The 23470-nt window shown below is 45.0% G+C and overlaps 1 protein-coding gene across 1 annotated transcript in view; it reads right to left on the bottom strand.

The window, feature by feature from the left end:
- NFATC2 (nuclear factor of activated T cells 2) overlaps nucleotides 1-23470 on the bottom strand; it is a 59655-nt gene that overhangs the window by 10385 nt on the left and 25800 nt on the right. Inside the window, exons 4-6 of the mRNA XM_074157585.1 lie at nucleotides 21296-21498; nucleotides 19017-19189; nucleotides 8307-8447 (exon numbers count right to left, since the gene is read on the bottom strand). Coding sequence (XP_074013686.1) covers nucleotides 8307-8447; nucleotides 19017-19189; nucleotides 21296-21498 — 517 coding nt within the window. The remainder of the gene's footprint in view (nucleotides 1-8306; nucleotides 8448-19016; nucleotides 19190-21295; nucleotides 21499-23470) is intronic.

The following is a 23470-nucleotide window of genomic DNA, read 5'->3' as shown; positions in this document are numbered from 1 at the left end:
CACACCAGGATGTGATGACTAAGTGGGAGAATAGGGAATTCCACTCCCCATGCCAGCTTTCTACAGGATCAATTTTCTGTCAACAGGTGATGGGAGCTTGTCTCTCTGCCTGTTGTTTATTCCAAAAATTATTATTATTTTTTAATATTCTCTTTAAACAATTAAGATTCAAAGCTGAATAATCAGGACCAGGCATACTTCCACTAGGCGCCCCCATAGTAAACAGTGAGCCAGAGAATCCAGGCCAGTAGTGGCTGCCTGTGTTAATAAGGATTTACCAGCTGTAAAATTCCAAAATCTTGTGTCATACGGGGAAACCTTCCAAAACACTGGATTCCACCCTGTCTCGCTGAGTCTCTAACAGCTATGGCAACTCCGTTTCTGCAGCCACACTCTTTTGCATTTTTCTGTGTGTGATCCTTAGATTTTTTCCTGTTTTGCAGTGTTTTTCTGGGATCACCCACTTTATGTCTGACAATTTCCCCGTGGGATTACAAGAACACCTGGGGCAGGCAGCACATTTCAGCCAGGGAGTAAACCTGTGGGCAGGAAGGTTTGCTGGGGTTTCAGCAGCTATAATAGCACGGAAAAGCAGAAGGTGTCCCATTTACTCTGAAATTTTCTCATTTGCACAGCAAAAAAGGGCAAACTCTTAATCCTCCTGATTAATATTTGTTACTCTTCAGTGTTCACAAATGGTGGGATTTGCTGAGACACACTCCTCTTTTGCTTAGAGAGAACAAACCAAACAGAAACTCAAAGAGAACAAAACCTCCCTGATCCTCCCCAGTTCTGAACATCTTTTTGCAGAGAGAACTACAGAGCAGGCCTTGTGCTCCACTCTGCTGACGCCTTACTTTAATGCACTGCAAGGCATGAGATTAACCTGGAAGGTGACCACCTTTAGCTAATGCAAAAATCAGGTGGGCCTCCCGGCAGAGACATCTGTAATTTATTCCCCTGGTTCATCCCATTGCTCTGCAGCTTTAGAGCAGAGAAGATATACATCCAGCTTTAAGTGCTGGACTCCAGCCACAGACTGTGTGGAGCAGAGAAAGTGCTTTTTCTAAACTATCAAGAAAATAGCAAGATAGCAAATTTATTTCATATACTCTCTGCAGAACCTCACATGTTGCAAAAAAATTGAATCATTTAAGATTACAGTACCACTCTCAGTTTTGCTAACTCTATAACTATTCCCACATACCTGCGCTTTTTTCCTTAGCCATTTCCCACCTTCCCCAGATGCTGCGCTTTTGCCTCAGGTTAAGATGCTTAAAAACCTACATTGTAATGTATGTTCAGCAGTCTGTGACTGAGTTATGATCCCAGTTCTAAGATAACTTTTTTCCATACTTCAATTTTCCATAACTTAAACCCTCTATTTCAGTTCATTAATTTAGAAATTCAGTGAGAGAACTGGAGCTTGGAGCTTGCATTAAATATTTAAAGTTGTTTACTGGGGTCAAATAGCAAACATCTCTTTTGGATGGATCTGGGAAACAACTGAAAGGTTTTTTAAAAAATGTTGGTGTCTTTTTTATCTTTAATTTGCCTGAGAAAATCGCATCATTAATTTTGCATCATTAAGTTCAAAGATAATTGTTGAAAATAGTTTGCTATTTTTTGCAATCCCCGGGAGTTTTTTGATCATTCATGAAACAGTCAGACTACTAATGGCATTTAGTTCCCTGTTTGGGGCACGGTGAGAAATTTCAGACTTGACACAACAGAAAAGGGGAACATCGCTGTGGACAGTCTTAAAATTTCCACTCACATCTCCCACAAAGGACCGTGATCCGCAGCCCTGCTTCCTCACTATCATCAAAACCAATACACAAGCCGCCTTCCATTCACACTATACATGCCATAATGCCATCCCGCCACAGTTTTCTATAGTGTATTGTCCTGGCCAAAAGACTGATTCATGTTTCAAGTCATTTGGCTGATTTTGAGTAGATGTATCTCAACTTACACAATTACAATACATATGGGCTGTAAAAGGCATTTACGGCACAAAAGAGCACTTGCAATAGTGGCTTTACTCGTGATAAAATGCCAGCCAGCACATGCCTTGGGACTCACAGGTCTGGGGCAACACTTACTGTGGACGCAGCCTCCCCAGGACCTTCAGCTCAAAGTCAAACATCACCCTTTTTAACTCCTTGCTTGCCAAGGCTGTCCTGCTCTTCCCATTGGTGCCTGGCAGAGTAGAGCTGTTCACTGCTCCAGAACCGACTGCTGAGGACTCCCACACCCCGTTAGCAAAGGATTTACCCCATTACACCAAACTCTCTGGCTGCTTTTGATAAGCAAGTCCCACGCCCCAAACACCCAGAAGCACTGAGCTCTTGCTGCAGCTGCAGACCAGAAGGGAGTGATGTAAGAAACTATAAATTCTTAGTTTTCTATATTTTTAAGTCTATTGTGCATTTTAACTATATCTAATATATATTTAACAAATTATCACTATTGCCATCTATAAGTTGTGAATATAAAACCTTCCTAGAGAGCTGTGATTTCCTTTTAACTGTTGCAGGGAGAAGTACAGGAAGACTGATAGCATCATTGGGTCCAACTTTATAAACAAGACTTTTTCTAGAAAGTGGAAATTCCAAAACCAGCAAGAGCCGCTGTGCTTACTTGCTAGCTTGCGATGCAGCAGGAATACTGAAAAGTGCAAGTTTGAGAGCAAAATCACTCTACAGCCTGCTTGTTTGCTTTTAAAAGTGAAAGCAATATGTTTTGAAGAAAAAAATTATTTACCCAGAGTTAAAATAAAGCACGTCTGCAATGACAGATGTACAGACGTGCTAAAAATCAGAGAGATGCTGCAAAGTAGTACAAATATAATGAGAATAGTTATTATCGTTATGGTTATTCCAGTGATAGGCAAGCTGTTGCAAGGGATCTAAATGAATATACTGGGATAAAGCAGGTACCTGTGGCCATGGGTGACTCTGAGCACACAAGCCACTGCAGTGGATGCAGTTAGCATCACTGGATGTGCAATGACAGCCCATCTCCTACAGCGATCCCCGACAGAGAGCAACACATAAATATATACCCGAGAAGCAGAGAGCACCCAGCCTCAAAGAGGATGGACATAGGGTGGAGGCCTGATGCGCACCTTGAGCAGCATGATACTACTCCTGCTGTTCATGAAGGCGTGAATGCTACTGCCACACCCAGAGCAACAAACTCTGTGAATCTTATTTTTTTAGTGAAGCTGCCAGGTATGCCAAAGGGGGTACAGGATGGAGCCAGAGGAGGTACAAGCTGGAACAAGAGGGAGGGAAGAAGAAAGGTTTGTGGGTCTTGGTATCCTGGGCACTAGCACACGCTCCACAGTTCATTTCTGGGGTTCGGAGACAAGTGCCTCCATTCAGGCACAGCAGTTTGGGCACCATGCAGATGAAAGCCTCAACTCACCACCGACACACTGAACACAACGGCCCTGATCCTGAAACCAGCAGACATTCAAGTGTTTCAAGCTCACCTGCTCTAGCTATTAGCCTCCTAAGAAACCACTGCCATGAAGATATCACTGAGGGGACAGACATGCAGGAACTCAAGGGAAAAAGAAACTAGAACTCTATTGCTTGAATTTAGAGCTGGAAAGATTTATTTTTGTCAAATGGACTTTGAGCGTCCGTGCTTCAGAGGCCTTGACAGCTGCATCAGTTCAAAGGGCACAAGGAGCACCACCTCTTCTCTTTACACTGCATGGCCAAATTGAAAGATTTATGGTGGATCTACTCCAAAGATGTACGCTTTCTGTTTGGGTTGTTTCTCCACCACCCACATTGTCCTAGCGATGATTCATGATGTCCATGTGGCCACCAGAAGAGTTTGGCAAGAGAAAGCACAGTCCATTTGCACTTTTCTCCCAGGGAAACACGAAACTCCTCTATCACTCACAGCAGAGCAGCAGTAACCAGTACACAAATGGGAGTAAACACAATGCAACCAACATCTGACTTGCAAATTATTACATGACAATTAAAACAAATAAAAGGGGGAATTCCAACCTTTTTCTTTTTTTAACTGCATTGTAAGATCTGGGCCCCAACCAAATACTAATACCCTTGACCTTTAGCATATTCCAAATCCTTGATAGCCATAAGGCTGCTTTTCAAGCTCTCTCTTTCAGATTAAAATTAAAAGAATACATGCACTTCAAAAATTTCTATCTGTACAATCCGATCTAGTTGCTCCCCTTGACCTGTTTTCATTTAGCTGGGCTCAGTTATGTGTTTCTGAGTTCAGATCTTAAAACACTTTCAGCCAAACTCTGGGCTTGTGCGCTGGACTGACACTACCAAATTCATGAGTTTCACTGCCTTACAGCAGCTACAGATGACAATCTTTCATCAGGAAGAGATAACCTTAAAAAAAAACCTCAAAACTGTAATGCTTGCATGTTGGTAAACCTTATCATTAAGAAAATGAATGCTGTTTATGCATCAGCATTTCAAACGCAAGTACTTTATCCCTTTGCTCGCACACAGAGCACTGAGCTCCAGCCCCTTCAGTTCGTTTCCTGCTGCCATTTCCTGTCACAAGCCTAAAATGAGAGACACTCACAGACTTCTCATTGGCGAGCTCATTGCAATAGTTTGCAGTTCGCATAATACAACAAGGCAGTTATTTCCACAATGACATCCCAGCATAATTTGGGGAATAGTCTTAATTTTCCAGGTATTTCTAGTGAAAAATACACATATCTGTAGTGCTGTGTAACAGAGAAGTAAAAACTATTCACTATTGTTCTTAGAAGCATGTTGTGTTTTGGTCACAAATATGAACAGTTCTGCGTTTCTCTGTGTTGCTAGTAGTGAGTGAAGAATTGCCTACAAGGTTCACAGGAAACTGAAATAGGTTTTGAATGTCCGCCTGAGGGTTAAAACCTAATTTACAGTTGTGAGCCCCTCCAGCCGTTTCCTGAGTGTTGTGAGGCGCTGCCCCCTCCTCAGCACCCACTTCACTGCAGACCCCTATTCAGACCCCTGATCCAAGGTACATGCAGATTTTGGAGTCTATGAAACTATTAACAGGAGAATGTCTCACTGCACAAAGATACCTGCCCAAAGGTTTTTTGGGAAAAAAAAGAGTCTTGCTGCTCTCATCTTAAAACACTGGACAAACAAGCCAAGTGAGGGAGCTCTATGGAGTACGATGTCCCGAAAGCTATTAGATGGTTATCTACACTGCTGCTCTCACCCTTGTTGTTAGTTATAGAGCTAAAACTGGTGGCAAAAGTGGGAAATCAAATACCACTTGAGCTGTTAAAATGAAACTCAGAGAAAACCATGTTTCCCCTGCAAGCTTGGTGCATCTTCCTGCCCTCACAAAGGTGAGGTTCTGTCACAGGCTCCCCGGGGCTGCGTCGCGCTCTGGAAGAGGGCGCAACAATGGCACGGCCACGCCAGCGACGCACTGTCCACCCACCGGGATGTTTATTGTGGCTTGCCTTGCTTCTGAGCAGCTTATCAGCACTTTTGCAAGGTGCTGTGCAGATCGGATCTGCAGCAAGCGAGCTCCCCGAGGTGAGCATGGGATCCACCTCCTCCTCCCACCCAGTGACATTTCTAATTGATAAATTGGGCCTTTTTGTTCTGTGTTCACGCAGCCTAATGCAATGACTACTAAGCATGGCCATGGTAGTGATAATTAAAATTGTCTATAGTGTACAATGAGGAAAGCTGAAAGACACAGGTGCGTAAGATCCTAATTTTCAGGCAAGCGGGGATACTCATTAACCTCTGACAACTCAAGCACAAAGCTGTAATTCTCAATCTACTGCAGTCAGACAGAGGCTGATCAGCCGCTGCATGATTCGCGTACCCAGCTCAGCTTCTTAACCTTCCTCACCTTAAGATACACCTATTAAAGAAAGCAATCTTCACTTAAAAGCACTTCAGGGCATATCTGTAAGAGGTATTGCTGCATTTTAAAACAGTGCATGGATCCGCAGAGAACTAGCTCGCCTTCAGCACGCAGCAGAGTCCCCCAGATAACCCACTGCAAACGACACAGCCTTCTGATTCAGACCGAAGGTTTGACTCTGGGCCCCCCATCCTCTAAATTCCCCCTCTGCCAATCATTTATTCAAGTCTTGCAGAGGCCAAGGGGCAGTGGGGGAAGCAGGATATGGAACACCAGGATGCAAATCCCTGCTCCAGACTGGGCATTGCTGCTGGGATAAGTCATGCCTCTCCACTCCCAAGAGGTAAAAAAAGAAGAAAAAAAAAAATGCAGTTTCCCCAGCAGTGAAGAGAAGCTTTAGATTTAGTGTGGAAAATGTTGTTGTTCTTTTTACTTTCTAGCATCTATTCCAGCCAGAGCCTTCCCTGCTCTTATATGGAAATAGGGGCAGGGCATTTTGGATGTTTCCTCGAAATGGCATTAAGAGCTACCTCCTTTTAGTGTATCATCTCCTTTAGTTACTGCAGAACATTCTTGGGACAGGTACCATCATGGGCTGCCAAGCATGTTCCCATGCACCTTCACGATTCGCTGACATCGACGGAACAGTGGCAGCACAGTGGGAAGGAATTAATACACGGGCTTAAAAGGAAACACAGGATGCCAAGAAAATTGCTCTGACTGCACAGGCTCATCTGAACCTTCACAGTTCCAGAGCCTTTCTTTCATTCTTACTGTAAAACAGCATGGCTTGCTGGTGGCGTGGGAATAAGCTGGGACCCACAGCATGCTTCCCCCCCCGCCATGTCACCAGCTGATGCCCACATACATTAATTTTCAGCTCAATTCTTTCTTTTTGCCAAAGGCGTTACCCCATAAATCATGTACATGCTGTCCACTTTGTTAAATCCCTTGCAAGCCACTGGATATATCGCTTAAGCTGCCTCTACCTTAGTTTACCGACAGAAAACTTAGGAGTAACGCGTTTTCTTAACAACACAAAGGGAACACAAATTTTACATAAAACAGGCTAACGCTTTTCATACTGCAGAGTCCTTTGTCTCTCTGAAATCAAGAGGGGTAAAGGATGGCAGAATCTGGCCCTTCATATTTGCAAAGTGCTTTTAATCCCTGGATGCTGTTGTTATCCTTGCAGAGCTCAGTATTTAGAATACAAAAACCAAGCCTAATGAAGGGTAAGTTAAACAAGTCCAGACCATTTACAAAGAAACAAATGTCCCTTTGCAAAAGCCTTAGAAAATCCAATAAAATACACATACTGCTTAGTGAGATGAGATAAAATGCCTACATGCGTATGACATTAGAAAGGAAACAATTCAGCTCTGAAAAAAACAGGTAACTAACTACAGCAGAATGCATTTGTTTGCGTTTCCTCCTGTAAACAAGAAAACCTGTATTTCTGCTGCCCACCTTAACCATTAGATCATGCTAAGCATATTTTCTGGGGTCAGGTATTCTTTGAGTTAGAAATCAAGATACGCTTATTGTAGCATGCCATTATGAAAACATAATACAGAGAGCTCAGGAAAGGCAGTAAAGGTGATGCTAGGCAACTAAATAACTCCCAGTAATCATTCTTTATTCCTATTATTTATTTATATTCATCCAACACCAGTAAGGGCTTGGGACCATCTTGTACTGGCGCTGTGGAAGTCATCAAATACGATGAAAAGAGAGAATCTACAATCTGCGACTCATTCTCCCTTCATGGTTGCTCAAAAGCTAGCAAAATTACCTGAAAACTAGCAAAACATGTTTTAAAAGAAGCAGCTCTACTGGAAAAAAAAAGTAGCATTGGGCTGTAACAGGGGGCTTTTCTCTTTGAATTGATTTTGATTTGTTTTGCTAAAGTCTGAGCCTATATAAAAATATCTGAAAATATATGGAAGATGAAGTGACATATTCTTTTACCTCAGTGTGTATAAAAATAATTTTACTTTGATATAAAAAACACACATTATGAACAATTTCCTCCATAGACTTCTAAAGCAAAGACAACGCAATCTTTGCCTGGAGTTCACATCAATAAAAAATGTTCATTTCAATTATGATTTCTACAGTAGTGTTCACTAAACAGGGATTGAACAAGCAGAGAGGAACACGTAATGGTCGTTCCATTTCTTTGATAACATATCCTCTTCCTACTGATTCCCAGTGTCTGTATTCTTGTGAACCAGTAACACAAATATTTTCTTCCAGGTCTAATTTTACTCACATGGTTAAGTCAAGTGATTTGTTTTTATTTACATGAATTTGAATGGTACTACGCACTCATGAGCACAAATCTTAGGATGAGACCAACAGCACTACAGATTTACCTTATCCCATTAGGGAAAGTTATAAAAAAACTGCCTTACCTGATGTTTTCTCTGTGAACACCACCTTGGACTCTGCTGTGAAATTTTGTCCAGTCAGGATCATCTGTTGTCCTCCATAAACAAGGCAGCTATCAATATCTTGTCTTTCAACCATTGGAAGTTCATGAGCAGATCTTTGGGCTGTGGACAAATTGCAGACATGAATGAAACCAACTCTGTTTTACCAGGACTTTCCAGATCTTCCCAGAACTATCCACAGATTGATCTTGTCATCGTTACCGTCCGTTGACTGCCAAAGCAGCTTCTCCAGGGTGCTAAATTTAGGTTTGAGAGGGAAAAATAAACTTACTCAAGGCATTTTATTTGGAAACATTCAGGAGCTGGCTGCAGCGTTTCAGCTGTGCTGGCCTTACTCCTTGTCCTTGAGAAAGGACAGCTTGGATGAATGAGCTGGAACTTGCCCATGTCTGTTTCCAAATAAATAGCCAAATTTTCAAGTGCAGGCACACTACAGCCCTGGAGCCCAAAAATTCCACCTGCAGAGAGGATTCCACTGAATAACACTGAATTCCTTCAGAAAAAAAATTAAAAATAAACCTCTTCTACAAAAGCCCACTGCCTCCTACAGAACAGGGACTACACTGGGCATGGAACAGTCTGCTGCCAACAAAAGCATCGTCTCCATGTGCAGGCACCAAGCCTTGTGCACACAACAAGAGGGGCAACCACGAAGCCATGTTCACGTTGGTGAACAGGAGGGGTCACGCAGGGACTCTGCTGCAGCCTGGGCTTTCCACAAGCATGTTTTGCAGAGGCCAAGACATCTGAGGAGCAGGGCCCTGTGCTGCAAACTGAGTTCGATTATAAAAGGCAAGGAAAGAAAAGGTAGGGTGGAATCCAGATGGGCATGTACGTGATCAAGGATTTCTAAGGTCTTTACTGTTCTTAGCCACAAATTTGGAGCGTGACTTTGGCAAGTTATTCTCTCCTTCCCTAGCCAGAAAACCAGGATAGCACCATCCCTCCACCTACTTTCCTCTCATCCCATTAAAACAGCCATCTGCATGGTCAGAAAAGCTTCGGAGAATCCCAGTCACCATCCCTGCAAGCCCATTCCAACTGTTCGCTAATAAGCGGCAGGAGCCGAAGAAAGCAAAGATGCGAGAATTGTTCCCTACAACACAGACAGCTGGAAAATATCATGAGCTTCCCTGTGACCAGACCAGGTGGGCAGCAGTTTGGGTCTGGTGAACTAAGAGTTCACGACCTGCACTCAAACTCCTCCAGATTCATCCACCCCAACTGGAAAGGCCCCTAGAGGATGCCGCTCATCTATTTAACAGCTGCCTTGGCTGGATTTTGACTTTCTCTGACAAAGAGCCTGCTCCCAAGAGACCCTGAGCACTTGTGTCTTCACTGAACACCGTTGGCTGCTGAGCCAAAAATAAGGAAATATTATCCTATATGTTCGGTGCTGGCCGAACACTCGCACACAGTCAAGGCTGTGCTTTCTGTGACCTGGTCCCAGCACGCTCTTACTGCTGTGCAGCCTTCAGAAAGCTGAAAACCTGACAGGTCTTGGCTCCAGTGAGACCTGTATAGATTCTCTCACCACATCAAGAAAATGCTAGAGTATTTGGTGGGAAAACACAAGCATTAAACCTTTCAGACAGGTGTCTGTAGAAGAGGGTAGCAATTTATTTAGCAGGGACAAGCTCAGCTGAACCCTTTCTACCAGTCATATGACATGGAGTTTTTGCTCTTGTTAAAAATACAGATAATTCAATATTTATAACTTTCATGTCCCATTTGAGAGGCATTTTTTAACATCTATTTAAAACAACCTTATGACTCATTGTTCCCTTCAAATATATAACAGCAGCTGGGCTAAGATACTGCCAATTAAGAATATATATTCAGATTATTTTCACAGAAGCTGCTAATTCCTTTCACATGGCTGTATGATTAATTCGTTTCCCTAAATACTCAAATTTTTTATGAGTTCATAACTGGATTTATCACAAAGACAGATTTGTAACCTTAAAGGCTTAAGAGTAAATAGCAATCATCAAAAGCACTTCTACAATAGCCAAGAGAAAATGCATTTAAGCTTTGCCGTGGACACCGTTTATTCCTTTTCAATCCCCAAATTTCACTTCCAAGAACCTTAAATAGTCAGAAATTCCAGATTAACCCGTGTCTTCTACAGACTTCAGTTTGTTAGTAGAGAGCTTTGTACCTGACATCCAACAGATCAGTAGTTCTCAAGGCTTTTTCAGGACGAGGAAGGACAAATTTTAGCCTGGAAATAACCGTCTGACTCATCTTAATTACATTTGGATCTCGGCAAGTTGGAAATCGCTGCTGAAGACCAAGCCTCTGTCCAACTTCCATAGAGCACAGTGTTTGTGTACGCTGCGACCTACCAGGGAGCCGGGGAGGACAGCCGGCTTACCGGGAACGTGATCCCAGCTCTCGGAAAATGCCAAAAACCCTTCTGCCATCCTCGGCCGAGCTGGGGTGGCCTCAGCAGCGCTGCCTGGCAGCTTGTGATGGGCAGGGGAGTTCTGTGGGTACCCCAATGCAGCTCCCTGCAGCCATGGCCCCACAGCCAGCAGCAGCCAGGCTGATGCAGAGCTCTGTTCAGGCACGGCTACAGCATGAGCAGGCTACGGGCATCTCCAAAACTGCTTTCGCCCTGACCCAGACTTGGTCACCCCTGTGGGTGTACAAAACCCATGTGTGCTTTATATGTGCTGCATAATAATGCCATTTGTTGAGTTTCTCAATGCAGACAGTGTGCTAAAGGGAAAGGTGGAGGAATACAGGTACCTACTGAGCGCCCGATTTCCTCTGCCCCATTTTGCCTGCACTCTTCTTCTCCCACTATGGGGTTTGCCAACCCTTTATGAAAAAAACCCCACTTTTCATTTTCCAAGATCTTTCTTTTCTTTTTACGCAGACCTATAAGAAGTTTTCACCCCATTCCCCGTTTCCATCAGTAAGGAGGCTCAAGGTTCAGTGTGGAGCTGCCTCAATAGGATTACTTTTTTTCCTCTGCAAGAAATATTAATTGCCAATAAATCCCCTTCCTCTAAGGCTCATGATGGGTGGACTGCAAGCAATAATTTCACACTATTCCTTTTCTTCCCCCAGGGGTTGGCACTTCATAAAGTGACCTATAGCTACTGGAGTTTATGAGCTTTGAATAAACAAAACGCTGTTGATTTAACCAGTTGGGGTGTTTACTTTCAATAGCAACAGTTACTGACATAAGGCAGCAAAGCAAATGCTATAGAAATACTCACACTTGGCCTGAAGCAGTGTGTCAACCTATTAACAGGGGACATTATTTTTCTATTTTATTTGACTGTCTGCAAATCAAGATGTCATGGATACATGGTGCCAAGAAATACAATGCACACAGCGACACAAGAGAGAAAGGGAGCTGCTGTCTGGGAGCGCCACACCACCTCCAGCGACCCTCCACCTGGGAGGGAAGCAGCCCCCGTGCTGCCTCCCCTGCCCACAGCTCTCAGCAAGGCTGCTGCTGCCCACAGCCCACCCAGGCACCTGCTGCAGGGGTGCAGGGCACTGCTCGGGGGTGAGACTTTGTCCCCTTCCCCGTGCCAGCAGGTGGAGAAAAGGCTAAGATGGCCTAAACCTCTGGGCCGGCAGGCTGGATGCTCCACAGGGGATGCACAAGCCTGGGGCTGACTGTAAGGAAGCATGCCAAGGCAGGGCAAAGGTGTTTCTTGCTTTCCCACCTGCCCACAGCATCCATAACTGTTCCTTTTTCAGCAGAGAGGCTAATTGGTTTCTAGGAAAAGAAAGGGATATTTTGAGACAACTGATTACCTGAATCAGTCTGTTGTGGCTCCAGATCTCCTCCAGGAGAGTGTAGCCCATAGCTGCTTGCAGGTCCCAAGTGACAACCTCAGCTGTATTCCCCAATGTGCTCCTTAGGTAATCCCAGCTCCACCTGAGAGCCCCTTTCCCTCCGCGCCGCCCAGCTCTCCCCGTCAGCGCTCCTCCTGCTCGCATCTCCTGGGACCAGCAGTTCTAGCCCTGCCTGAGCATCGTGTTTCCTTCCACCGGCTTGGAGGGCTTCCAAGCACTGCCTTGTCTTGCCCAAAAACTGACTCGTTTTATGAGAAGTCTTAACTAAAGCTAAATGTCTCTTAACAGCCTCCGGAGAGGAACCGTCTCGGCAATCTCTCTCCCTGCATGTGCAATGAGAGGGCTGGATCAGGGAATGTAGGCAAGGCAAAAACACTAACGTGATCTGCCTCTCGGGAGGAACAGGCTTGTGAACTCTGCACAGAGCCGTGCAGGTCTGACCGACGCTTCCAGAGCAGAGATACTCTACAGCCTCCGTGTATCAGCGCACTATCTCAGTGCCGCCTTCTGCAGCGTGGCTGGAGGCCTCCAAGCAAACCTCTGAGTAAACAGAGGCCAAAGAATAGTTGCTAGAGTGAAATCTGCTCCACGCCATCTTTCTGACACCTGCAACTCTGGATCCAGAGCTTCGGTTTACCCATTGTCCCCACAGCTGACCACAGTTCAGGAGAGATCTTACCCTGGGAGATCACAAGGAGCAGGGCTGATGCTCACCTGCATCTCAGTGAGGACAAAGCTAGCATTACCTCTAATCACCTCTAACTTCCATCACAAGCCAAGTAAACCAAAAAAGGTAGCTACTTAAAGAGATGGGGTCACGACCTGCACCCCCAGTGCAGCAGCCTCCCCAGGCCAAATGTCCAGATCCCTCTTTGGACTCCCCCGGTCCTTATCCTGCCCAGGGAAGCCCCAGCTCACCCCAGCTTGCTGGAAGCCTTCAAACCATGACTCACCACTCCTGACATGTCTTTCCAAACCCCCAAAGGCTCTTGGCTCCAGCCACTGATTTCTGTTGGATTTGAGAAGAGCAGATAGAGTTGCTTATCTGATGCTAGAAAAAAAATCCCAGACCCTAGAAGCAACAGCAGAGGCCTAATTTGTTGTGGGATTAATTCTTCCACCTCAGTGCAAACCTTAATGAGCCAAAGTAAATATTTCATTCCTCCTGTCACACTGTGTTTATGTACCACGAGCTGCCTGCCTGTGGTAGGATTGATAGGAGCAGAGCTCCTGTGCCCAGTGCTTATCCAACGCTCTAATGTCCTGAGAGACTTTGATCCCACCCATCACGCACTGAAGCACCTTGAGCTCTCTGGTGGGAGGAGAGGCAATGATTGTGGAGCTGCAGTGTGGGTCCAAGGCAGGAGACACCTCCAGCAGGCAGGTAGGCATCAGTAGGGCGCCCTAGAGAGCAGCAATCTTCTAATTGGAGGGATGGGATGAATCACCTCCTGGTAGGAATATGGGGCAGTGGAAGGAGAATCAAGTAAATAAAGCAAATTTCCAAACCTCGTGATTAGAGGGGAAGCCTTGAAAATGTGATCTAAATGCTATGAAAAGAAGAACCCCGTATGAATGGCAACAGTTTCCAATTTGTTGCCAGCAAGACTTAATCAGCAGTTTGTGCAGAGCCATTCAAGAAAAAAGCACCAAAAATAGAGGGCTTTTCTCCACCTCCTTCTCTGCACATAATTTATTTCATGATGTCCTTGTGAAGGAGGAGTGACAAGCACTGATGGCAGCAGTGTCAGATAAGTATGATACTTTCTATGAACTGCAGCCAGCTCACCAAACCAGCGTGTGATTAATGACAGGAAAACCATGGCCCCGGTTCACTTCTCTGTCGATCATCTCTGCGGGTATGCACAGCATTTCCTTTTAATCCCTTGTGGAGGAGATCTGCTGAGCTTAAATTATGCTCAGAAATCCACGCTCTGCGTAATACGCTGGGGCGCTCGCTTTTACCAGCAGCAGGATTGCAAAGGCAGAAAGTAAAGAGGAGTTTATCCTTGTAGCAAGGCTCGCAGCCTGCAAAAAGGGCGGGCATTTTCCTTCTCTCTGACTCAGACTTTCCAGACTGAAATCTTTCGGTTGCACATTAAAAGTGGCAAATATTGCCAGAATTGGCTTTTAAATTCTGTGCTTTAGGAGAGAGAAAAATTTTACTTTAGAAAAAGCACCAGTTTTTGTGTCAGCTGCCTGACTGTCTTTAAGTTGAAATGAAAGGGGGGGGGGAAATCCCTTTAATTCAACTGGAAACCATGCTACTCTTGTAATAATCATAGTTATGGGTAAACTTGCAAATGGGTATCTCCCCGGTGCAAAGAGACCCTTCATTTTGGCTTTTTTATCTCAATAAACTAGGGCTCCTTCTTGCCTGCCATTGTATTCCAACCAGCACAGCTCCTGGCCGAGGAAAAGCACTCACTGGTTTGCCAAAACAACATTCTTTTACATGACTAGCTCTTTCCCCTGTAGTTATTAATGTGTCACATATCACAGGCTCAGATTGTCTAATATTATGGGAAAATCTACTAGAAGGAGAGAAAAATAAAGGAAACTTCCAGGGAAATTGATTAAAGGGAAATTAGATATTTGACCCGATTCAGTGGAACAAAATACGGTCAATAATAGAAACTATTTAAACTCCTCAGATGGACACATAGTTCTTTAGTAATAAGTTTTGTTTGTTTTGTTTTTTTACCACCTCGGAATATCTATTATAAGAACAAGATTTTAGACTCCTTTTCCTGTGCCAAGTGCAATCGCTTGCATTTTAAGAGATTTGTGAGCACAGCTTGGTATCAGCAAACATGGATTACACAAAACAGGAACTGTGAGACACTTCGGGGTGGTTTAACCAAGATCCATCAGAATAAAAACTGTGACACAGCACGAATGGTGCTCCCAACACTTACACTCACATCTTGCAGACACTCACATAGAGCAGTTTTTGGGTTGCTGACAGCATGGAGTAAAACAAGCTGCCTCGCAGGTGCCACTCTGAGCTCCCTTCAATACCCCATGGATGTTTCAGCCGAGGAGTGGGAACACAACTCCAGAGATCACTCGTTCACCCAGAAAGGAGTCTCAGCTCATAGTGAAAGGTAAATCAAAGCACATGAATAGAACTAATGCTACAGAAATTGCCTGAACGGTTTGAAAATAATGATCAAGCCTGCAAATACCAAAGCCCTGCATGGGCTTGTTGCTATTGGGGCTGTGTTTGAAAGGACGAGTTAACTCAGTAACCCTTCATGCCTGTGATGTCACCGACTTCTGTGACAACATCTCTGTGACAGCCCTGCCTGGCCCAGCAAGACCTCACCTATGTGAGCCCATGCCTAAAGCACAGCCTTGCCCACACAGGGATGGACATCTGGGCATCCACACCGACTGACAGCACCCAGGAGTGCGGGCAGGGAGCTGGGCCAGGCAGCACACTGCTGCTGCTGCTGCTGCCACACGGACCCATTACCTGCCGATCCCAGGGCCATGGCACGTAGCACCCATGGGGCTTGCTGCCATTGCACGGACTCTGCATGGAGCAACGCCCAGGAGAAGGGATTTTTCTCAGCTTTCCAGCACCACATCTACAAGACAGTGGCTTTTTATCCCTAAGTAAGTGACGGCCTGTTGCTACAATTATCAGAGGGCTTTCAAATGCCTTTGCCTACTCAGTGGCTTCAGAACGAATCAACAGGCAACAGCAGAAAAAAAAGCTGCAAGCTGCTGAATGTGCAGGCTTGTCTGGGGATGAGGTCCATTTTGAGGCATAACTGATCATTTAACAACATATCACCTCCTTGGTCCTCCCACACAGCTGCCTGGGGAGGAACTTGCTCCGGATGATGCTTTGAACCTGTGAAATCCCCTCCTAAAACCTGTCAAGTGCTGAATGTGACACAGATGAGGTGGAATCAAATTGCCCCATGAAAAGCAGATACTTCACAGTTCTTGCTTCATTGCAGCTAATGATCTGCTGACACCGGTGGGAGTTTTTAGCAGGGATCAGCTTCTGCTGAGGAGAGCACTCAGATATTCTGTTGGTAGCAACCGTGCTCTCGAGGGAACCCCACTGGTGGGGAAATGGCCAGTTATCTTAAAGCTGCTACTTACTAAGGCTTTCCCGGCGGGATATTATTAACAGCTACCAGACAGGAGAGATCTTACAGGAGAGTCCCTGAGGATAAGGGTTCCCAGGTGGCCACGTCAAAAAAAAAAAAAGAAAAAGAAAAACAAACAAAAGAAAACAAAAGAATCCCAGCAGCACAGGAAGGTGGGACACAAGGAGAAAATGTCACAGAGCCCCTTCTCAGCAGGACACCTGAGCTTACCTGAGCCTGGGAGCTCTGCAACATGCAGATTGTCTGGGAGAAACTGAGATTATCATCTCTAGTGTGATTTAGTCTGCATTACTAATGCTGGCTGAGCTAACTAATGTTTTTAACCATCTTCCCAGAACTTGGCTGAGTTCAGGAAGTGCTACTGAAATGCAAAAACGTTGTTAAATATGCAACATACGTTCTAAATGGAAGAGGCTTATTATGCCAGATCACTTCATACTCTGCTTCCATGAGTTTAGAAAAGTACAGTCCTTAACAGATTATTCTCCAAATTGCCAGTGTATCCAGTATTCCAAAAATTAAACTTTTTTTTTTTTTTTCTTGGGGAAAAAATACATTTTTTTCTTGTGGGAGCTTTGCTGTCGGCTATGCAGCCCACATTTTCATATTTTATTTATAAAAAAAATATAAAAATAAGTCACTTATACTGGTATCTCCACTCTTGTTTTTTTAATGCCCCTAAGACTCATCAAAGCAAACACATCTCAGAATAAACGCCTAAACATCTTAAACAGGCCTGCAAATAGCAGTCATTGCCCAGGCAAATTAGGTGTGCACATACAATGTGGAAAAACACGATGTTGTTCTGTAAACCATGATCGGATTTCTGCTTGAACGCTCTTTGGTGATGGGCACAAATACAATGTGCAATTGTGGAAGGGTCTTAGAAATGCCTGGCTAACTCTTTCTGACAGAGAAGTTTGCTGTTGCTGTAGGAGAATTTGCCTAAGTGGGGTGTTATCTGAGGGGCTCGCTGCACGGCCCATGGACCATCCACCCTCTGCTCTCGGCTCGTCCTGTTTTTCTCTACAGCAGGTGTAGGAGTTGCACCTGGACTCTCCCCACCCACCACAGGCAGGAATGGGCTCTTTCCACTCGGAAAAGAAATTGAGGGAGAAGCCAGGTGATGCTTTGCCGCAATTCCCTTCCTATCTACCAAAGCTGCACTTTGCTGAATGTTTCCTTTAGCAAATGGGCCTTTGTTTCAGCAGGGACACGTTTGGGGTGGAGGCCACTATTGTTTCAGCCATCTGGTCCCATAAAGGATCGCAACCATTTCCTATGGAGAAAGGTGGTGGCTACTCCCACTGTTCTCCCTTCCCCATCACCATGCCCGGAGACTTCACTCAGCTGCTAAAATGCTCTGATAGGTGGTATCTTCTCATAAACATTGCCAAGAGATCATACGTATCCATCATCCTCTCCTCAGCCTCGACTTGTTTATTCATTTCTACTGTTTTGTTTCAAAGCTCCCATCAATAATTCACCAGTCACACAATTTCTCTTGATTTCCCATCCAAAATTGGCTCCTCAGCCTGCATCTCAATAAATAAATGCACACATGAGAAACTCTTCAATGACTTCCTTTACATGACTTATGGCAAGACGGGTTCTGCTAAAGGGGTGAGTCATTCAGCAAAGGGAGAGGAAAACTGCTCATTATGTATTTGTGAAATCCCCAAACCACTGAAAAGGCACCATTTACCAACAAAAAGCATCACAGGATGCACATGAACCAGCAAAGTGGGTGGAGCCCTTCCAGAAATGACTGCGACACAGGGGGCACCTCATCGGAGGCCTCTCTTTCTCAGGATCCAGTACGTTAAAAAGAGTGGGAGGTGCAGGTATCTCAGCTTACATGCTTGTAGGATTTGCCCCTCAGAAATCAGAACTGCAAGCTTTCTTCTGTCCCTCAGGGGAATACCAGAACAACCCGGGGTTTCCCTGCCTCAGCTACAGCCTCCTGAGGTGCACGCCCCTTAGCATCGACATGAAGAAAGAAGAATAACCAGGATGTCCCTGAGCCTCAAAATCAAACCTGTCTCTCCATTTCAGTTGTGTTCCTGCCACAGCTCAGATCTGAGGACTGTGGCCACTCCTTTGGCAGGCAGGACTGGCCACAGGGCTAGAATCTGGCCCAGGTTTGAATTCAAAAACCTCCAACCACCTGCCAGCTTGTGGTGCCTCCACTCAAAATAAAACCACTCCCAGGCCAGCAGGCAGCTTGCACGCTCATGCACTAACAGGGAGAATGTATATACACCCCTATATGCACACCCACGCTGGCTCCCTGCTCCCAGAAAAGACCGGCTAGCCAGAAGGACCCAGCAGCAACACGCTAATAAATAACCTTTGGAAAAGTCCCAAAGTCCCCGGCTGTCCTCACAAGCTCTAAGCACCGTGAAGAGCCACCAAAACTTGTTTCAGGAGAGGGAGTGCATACAGGTAAGAGCCGCAGGTCACTCAAACGGTGGCACAGACTCAGCCAGCGTGGGAAGAGCAGAGGACCTTGTGTTTCCCTCTAGGAGGGACCTTCTCTCTAGGGGGACCTGCTCTGGCAGGGGAGTTGGACTAGATGATCTCCAGAGGTCCCTTCCAACACTATGTGATTCCCTGTCTGAGCGCGTTAGGTTTGGTCCCCTCAGGGCTAGCCTGGAGCAGAGGGACAAGATGGTTGTTGTTGCGAGAGACGGAGAAGGAGCAAATCTTAGGGACTACTTACAGCATTCGATGGGGTTTGACGCTGCTTGCAGAGAAATGATCCTGCCGCTGGACTCGGGGATGTGCACACGGAAGACGAGCCGGACGCGGGTGTTCTTCCTGCCAATGTCCGTCTCTCCCTTGCGCAGCTCGATATCTGCGTTCCTCAGCTTCAAAATCCCTGCGCAGTCAATGCTGTCAAACACACACGCCGTTTAGCTTCACATTTCTGCTCTCAAACAGCTTGGAAACAGGTGACAGTTAAGAGGATTAAGCTGTTTTGCTTCGATCTCTGAGTTAAGAGCAGCTCCAAATACTGGTTCTGCTTAGGATCTAGATATTGCCATTTCAGCAGTTACAGGGGAAGAAATCCCAGACACACAGCGAGTGAGGGATGCTGCTGGACCCTTCCCGAAGAGTCCGGGCTCAGCGAGTCCCAGGATGGCTAGGGGTGGCCTTTGCTCTGGCAGCAGCAGAAGTCACTGTCCAAACATTATAACCTCAAGCCCTATTTCCCTCCTGTGCTAAGCACAGCAGTGCCCCCCCGGCACACCAGGGCAGGGAGGGTGAACCAGAACAAGAAGTGCACACCGGGATAGGCAAAAAGCTGTGCCCATGCCGGAGCCCTCCACGAGCTAGAGAGCATTAAAACCTCCACCACCAGCTCTCTAAAGACCTCTATGTCCAGAGACTGAACAGCAGCTATTGCCTGCACGTGGGCAAATTAGTTCAGCTCCACGGGGACTCACAGCAGTTGAACCAGCTAATTGCATGCACCATCCAGGCACGTTTTCCCCACAGTTTGTAATGCAAGCATTGAATTCAACTCCAAAGCAGGAACCAAACGGCTCTCCCCCCTCCTTTCAGACATGGTAGGTGGTCTCCAGCCCTGGCCCAGGTCACCACGTCATCCTCCAAAGCCCCAGGATGTTGTTCCCAGCCAAGGCAATAGCCTGGAAGAGCAGACAATGGTTCTCTGCTCCCATTCACCATATCCCTGCACAACGGGAGGACACAGGGAGCAGGATGAGGCTGAGCAGCAATGAAAGGATTAGAATTGCTTAAACCAGCATTGCAACTTAATATTGGTGTAAGTGTAGATTTGCTTAAGAGCCCAGTGTACACTAGCAGACATGCCTGTCTGCAGCTGAGCCCTGGCAAGAGAACGTGCCAATTAATACTTATAGAATCTGAGATCTTCAGCTCAGCAACAGTCCTTGGAGAGTGCAGTGAGAACCGTTATTAAACAGGCACTGCCAACCTATTCTGATATCAGTTTTAAAGGCACACCATTTTTCTTCTTTAGGTACAAATCAAAATCACTTTTTGGGAGGCATAAACCCCAAGCTGCTTCCTACACCCACGCTGTTCCTTGCCATTGCATGTATGCAGGGGTTTATTACTCCAGGGCTACTTGTTAGGAACAGACAACTGTGTTCCATTCAGCACTTGGCTGCTTGAGATGTGGACATTTATTTATTTCCTTGGGTGCAGAGGGAAGGAGAGGCTTGAAGGAAAGGGAGGAATGAGGTATATTTTCTGAAAAAAAAAAAGACATGCAAAGAAAGAATGTGGATTTTGCGATGAAGTAGGGGGGCTTAAAAACACAACTGCTCTGCCAATTTTGTCAGTATCCTCTGAAGGATGGAGATACATCTCTTCCCTCTGCAGAGCAATCACTCTCATGCTGCCTGGCACACATTCAAGCCTGAAGTTTCAGACTGGTGCCCGCTTCATCCCTCTGCCTCCATAAAACTGGAAGAAGTAATACAGAAAAGATGTGCCTGTACTTGTTTTTCTGTTAAGCTATTGCAACAAAAGAGTGCAATTTCATGGCCAGAGCACTTGGCTGAGTTCAGAAGAGATGTTTTCTATTCCATTAAATGTTGTAAAATGAATCGTACACCTTTCCTCCACTGTCCACTGTTCCTTGCTTCTCACTGCATCCCTGCAGCATAAGGACTTGAGATTTGAGTCTTGTTTTCCTTAGCACCCTACAAAACCATTCTGACTTTGAAGATGACAAATGATTACAATATAGTCAGTGCAGCACTTGGGGTGAAGAGCGAAAACGCCTGCTGATGAACGGTAACTCTGTAAACAGCTTTTACCCAGGTGCTTGTAACTGCTGGTCGTGCTTTCGTAAAAAGGGTCTTACATTCATATATCATTCCGATGCTCTGGAGAGTCCCTCCAGAGCAGGCTTCATTATTCATTTAAGTTACTCCTTTCCAAAGAGAAGGAACTTCACACGCTAATTTAATCCTCCTCAACTTTGCTAATAAAAAGAAATATGCTTACATGGCTTTCATGTTGTTTTTGGGTTCCAGTGGGATCTCTAAAACTTTGGTGTTGCCAATGATCTTTTCATAGCTGGTGGTGGTGACAGTTTTTCCCGTAATGCGATGGACTTGATAGAAAGCGTGAGGTTTAAGTATCCGTTCATCTGCAGTCCCAATGAAGATCTGAAGACCCAAGGGTTTGTTCTCCATGTAACCGTGAAGCTGGCAAGACATTAAAGATCTATTATCACACACAGGGCTTGCAAGGCCTTCACGTCAGGAAACCAAATAGATCTCCAGACTTACATACAGATACGGAGATATATATGGACATAAAGATATGTGTAGTACAGACTTTCTCCTACTATCAGAGACAGACATCCTCTTAAGAATATTTGGCAGAGTCCATGATACATAGGGAAGAGAGCTAATGGAAAACATGTAATTAATGGTTATAATACTAAATATATCAAGAAGAAAAAAAGGATATACCAAGAGGAAAAAATCCCAGACAAGCTCTCCGTTATCAGAAATTTGTTGGTTGTCTCCAAAACAGATTGATAAATCCTCTTGAAAGATATATTTTTTGAGTACGCTTGTTTAATTTGCAGTGAATGATTCCTAAATGAGGTTTAAAAGATTTTTCTTGGTGGGGTGGATAAAGCTGAAAAGCTGCATTGACTCCCCACACCTGCAGCCTTGGGCAGTGATTCCTGCTTCCCATCAGCAGGAAACACGGCCAGGACAGAAGAAAGTCTCCCACTTGCATTCCTGCAGATACACATGGTACTCCCTTATGCACCTTCTCCAGACCTTATCAAAGCTAATGGAAGATGCCCACAGACGTAGGGGGCTTTGAATCAGGCACTATGTAACATCCAACTTGCAACCCCCAGTTTCTGTCCAGCCTAACATTCAGTAAAATGACTTTGCCTCAGCTCAGCTTGTAATTCCTACTTCAATTGCAGTTCAAAAATCAGCACTTTTTTCGCCTTCAACAGGATGTATCTAGCAAATGTGGCTGCGATTTTGAGAATGGAAATGTTAAACTACGTGTAAACATTTCAGAAATTAATGATCCCTGCCACAGCCCTTTCTCTGGCCTTGGCACATGCAGTCTTGCCCAGCTCACATCCATTCCAAACCCAGCTGGAAGGACTGTCCTTCCAACCCCTCACTTTGCTCATCACTCCAAGCTTCACATCTCTCCAGCTTCCCCTGTACCCCTCACGCCAGACATACGCTGCCTGCCTTCATCTTCAAAGGTGTCCTCTTCTCTTTGCCCTCTCACCTCTCATTTTCTACTCAGTTATCAACGTCCATTCCCAAACTTCCCAAATCCAGCCCCCAAAACACAAGCATCAGCTTCTTAAACACTCACCCATCTGCCTCTCTCCACAGAGGATGTTCCCTTTTAATATCTACATCTCCACCCTACAAATCTCCATCTCTGCACATTTCTTAAAGAATCTTAAAAGAAAATATGTTCTTGTTCTCCTGAAATCACTTCTGTGAACCAGCGTCGACTCACTGCTCTTTGAAACTCATCCTTCCCCTAATTGTTGGTTCTCCTTCAGCCATTCCTCTTGCATTGCATAAAATACTGTCTGTACAGGTAGAGATGGCATTTTTGGTCTGTGACTGTACAGCACCTGGCACACGGAGGTCTTAGCTGACCTTAGAGACTGGAGCCTCTAGGGTTCAAGAACATAAACAGACTCTTCTGTACTAAATAACATTTTTATAAACAGTATTTGCTGCAAGAGAAGCAAGAAAGCCAGAATGCCTCCATAGGCCAGGACACAGGGAAATTTCTTCTTCTTTATTAACATTCAAAATTACAAATCAAACCATTCTAAATTTCTCACATAACCAAAAATGAAAACCAGACATTTATCTACCGCATAGCCAGTGATCTAGCTGAAAGGGAACTTTATGGTCTGAGACATGCTAAATTTGTTTTCAATTATTCTGTCCACATACAAAACCTTGATGAAGCCATACAAAGCAAATAGTGCTGGAAGATCAGAGAAAAGGAAGATTAAGCTAATGGTATTCATGGCCAAACCTTTTTTTTTTTTTCTTTTTAGTTTTCACCAGCCAGCGGGAGGTATCTTTGCATAGAAGGATTAATTCCCCCCTGGAAGGGGACCATATGCAGCATCAATGCAATCCTGGCAACCTTCCTTCAGTA

The sequence above is a fragment of the Numenius arquata genome, chromosome 12 (genome assembly GCF_964106895.1).
Source record: "Numenius arquata chromosome 12, bNumArq3.hap1.1, whole genome shotgun sequence".
In the NCBI taxonomy this organism is placed as follows: domain Eukaryota; kingdom Metazoa; phylum Chordata; class Aves; order Charadriiformes; family Scolopacidae; genus Numenius; species Numenius arquata.
Note: the sequence above shows the minus strand (reverse complement) of the source record. Positions and strands in the feature narration are given on the sequence as shown.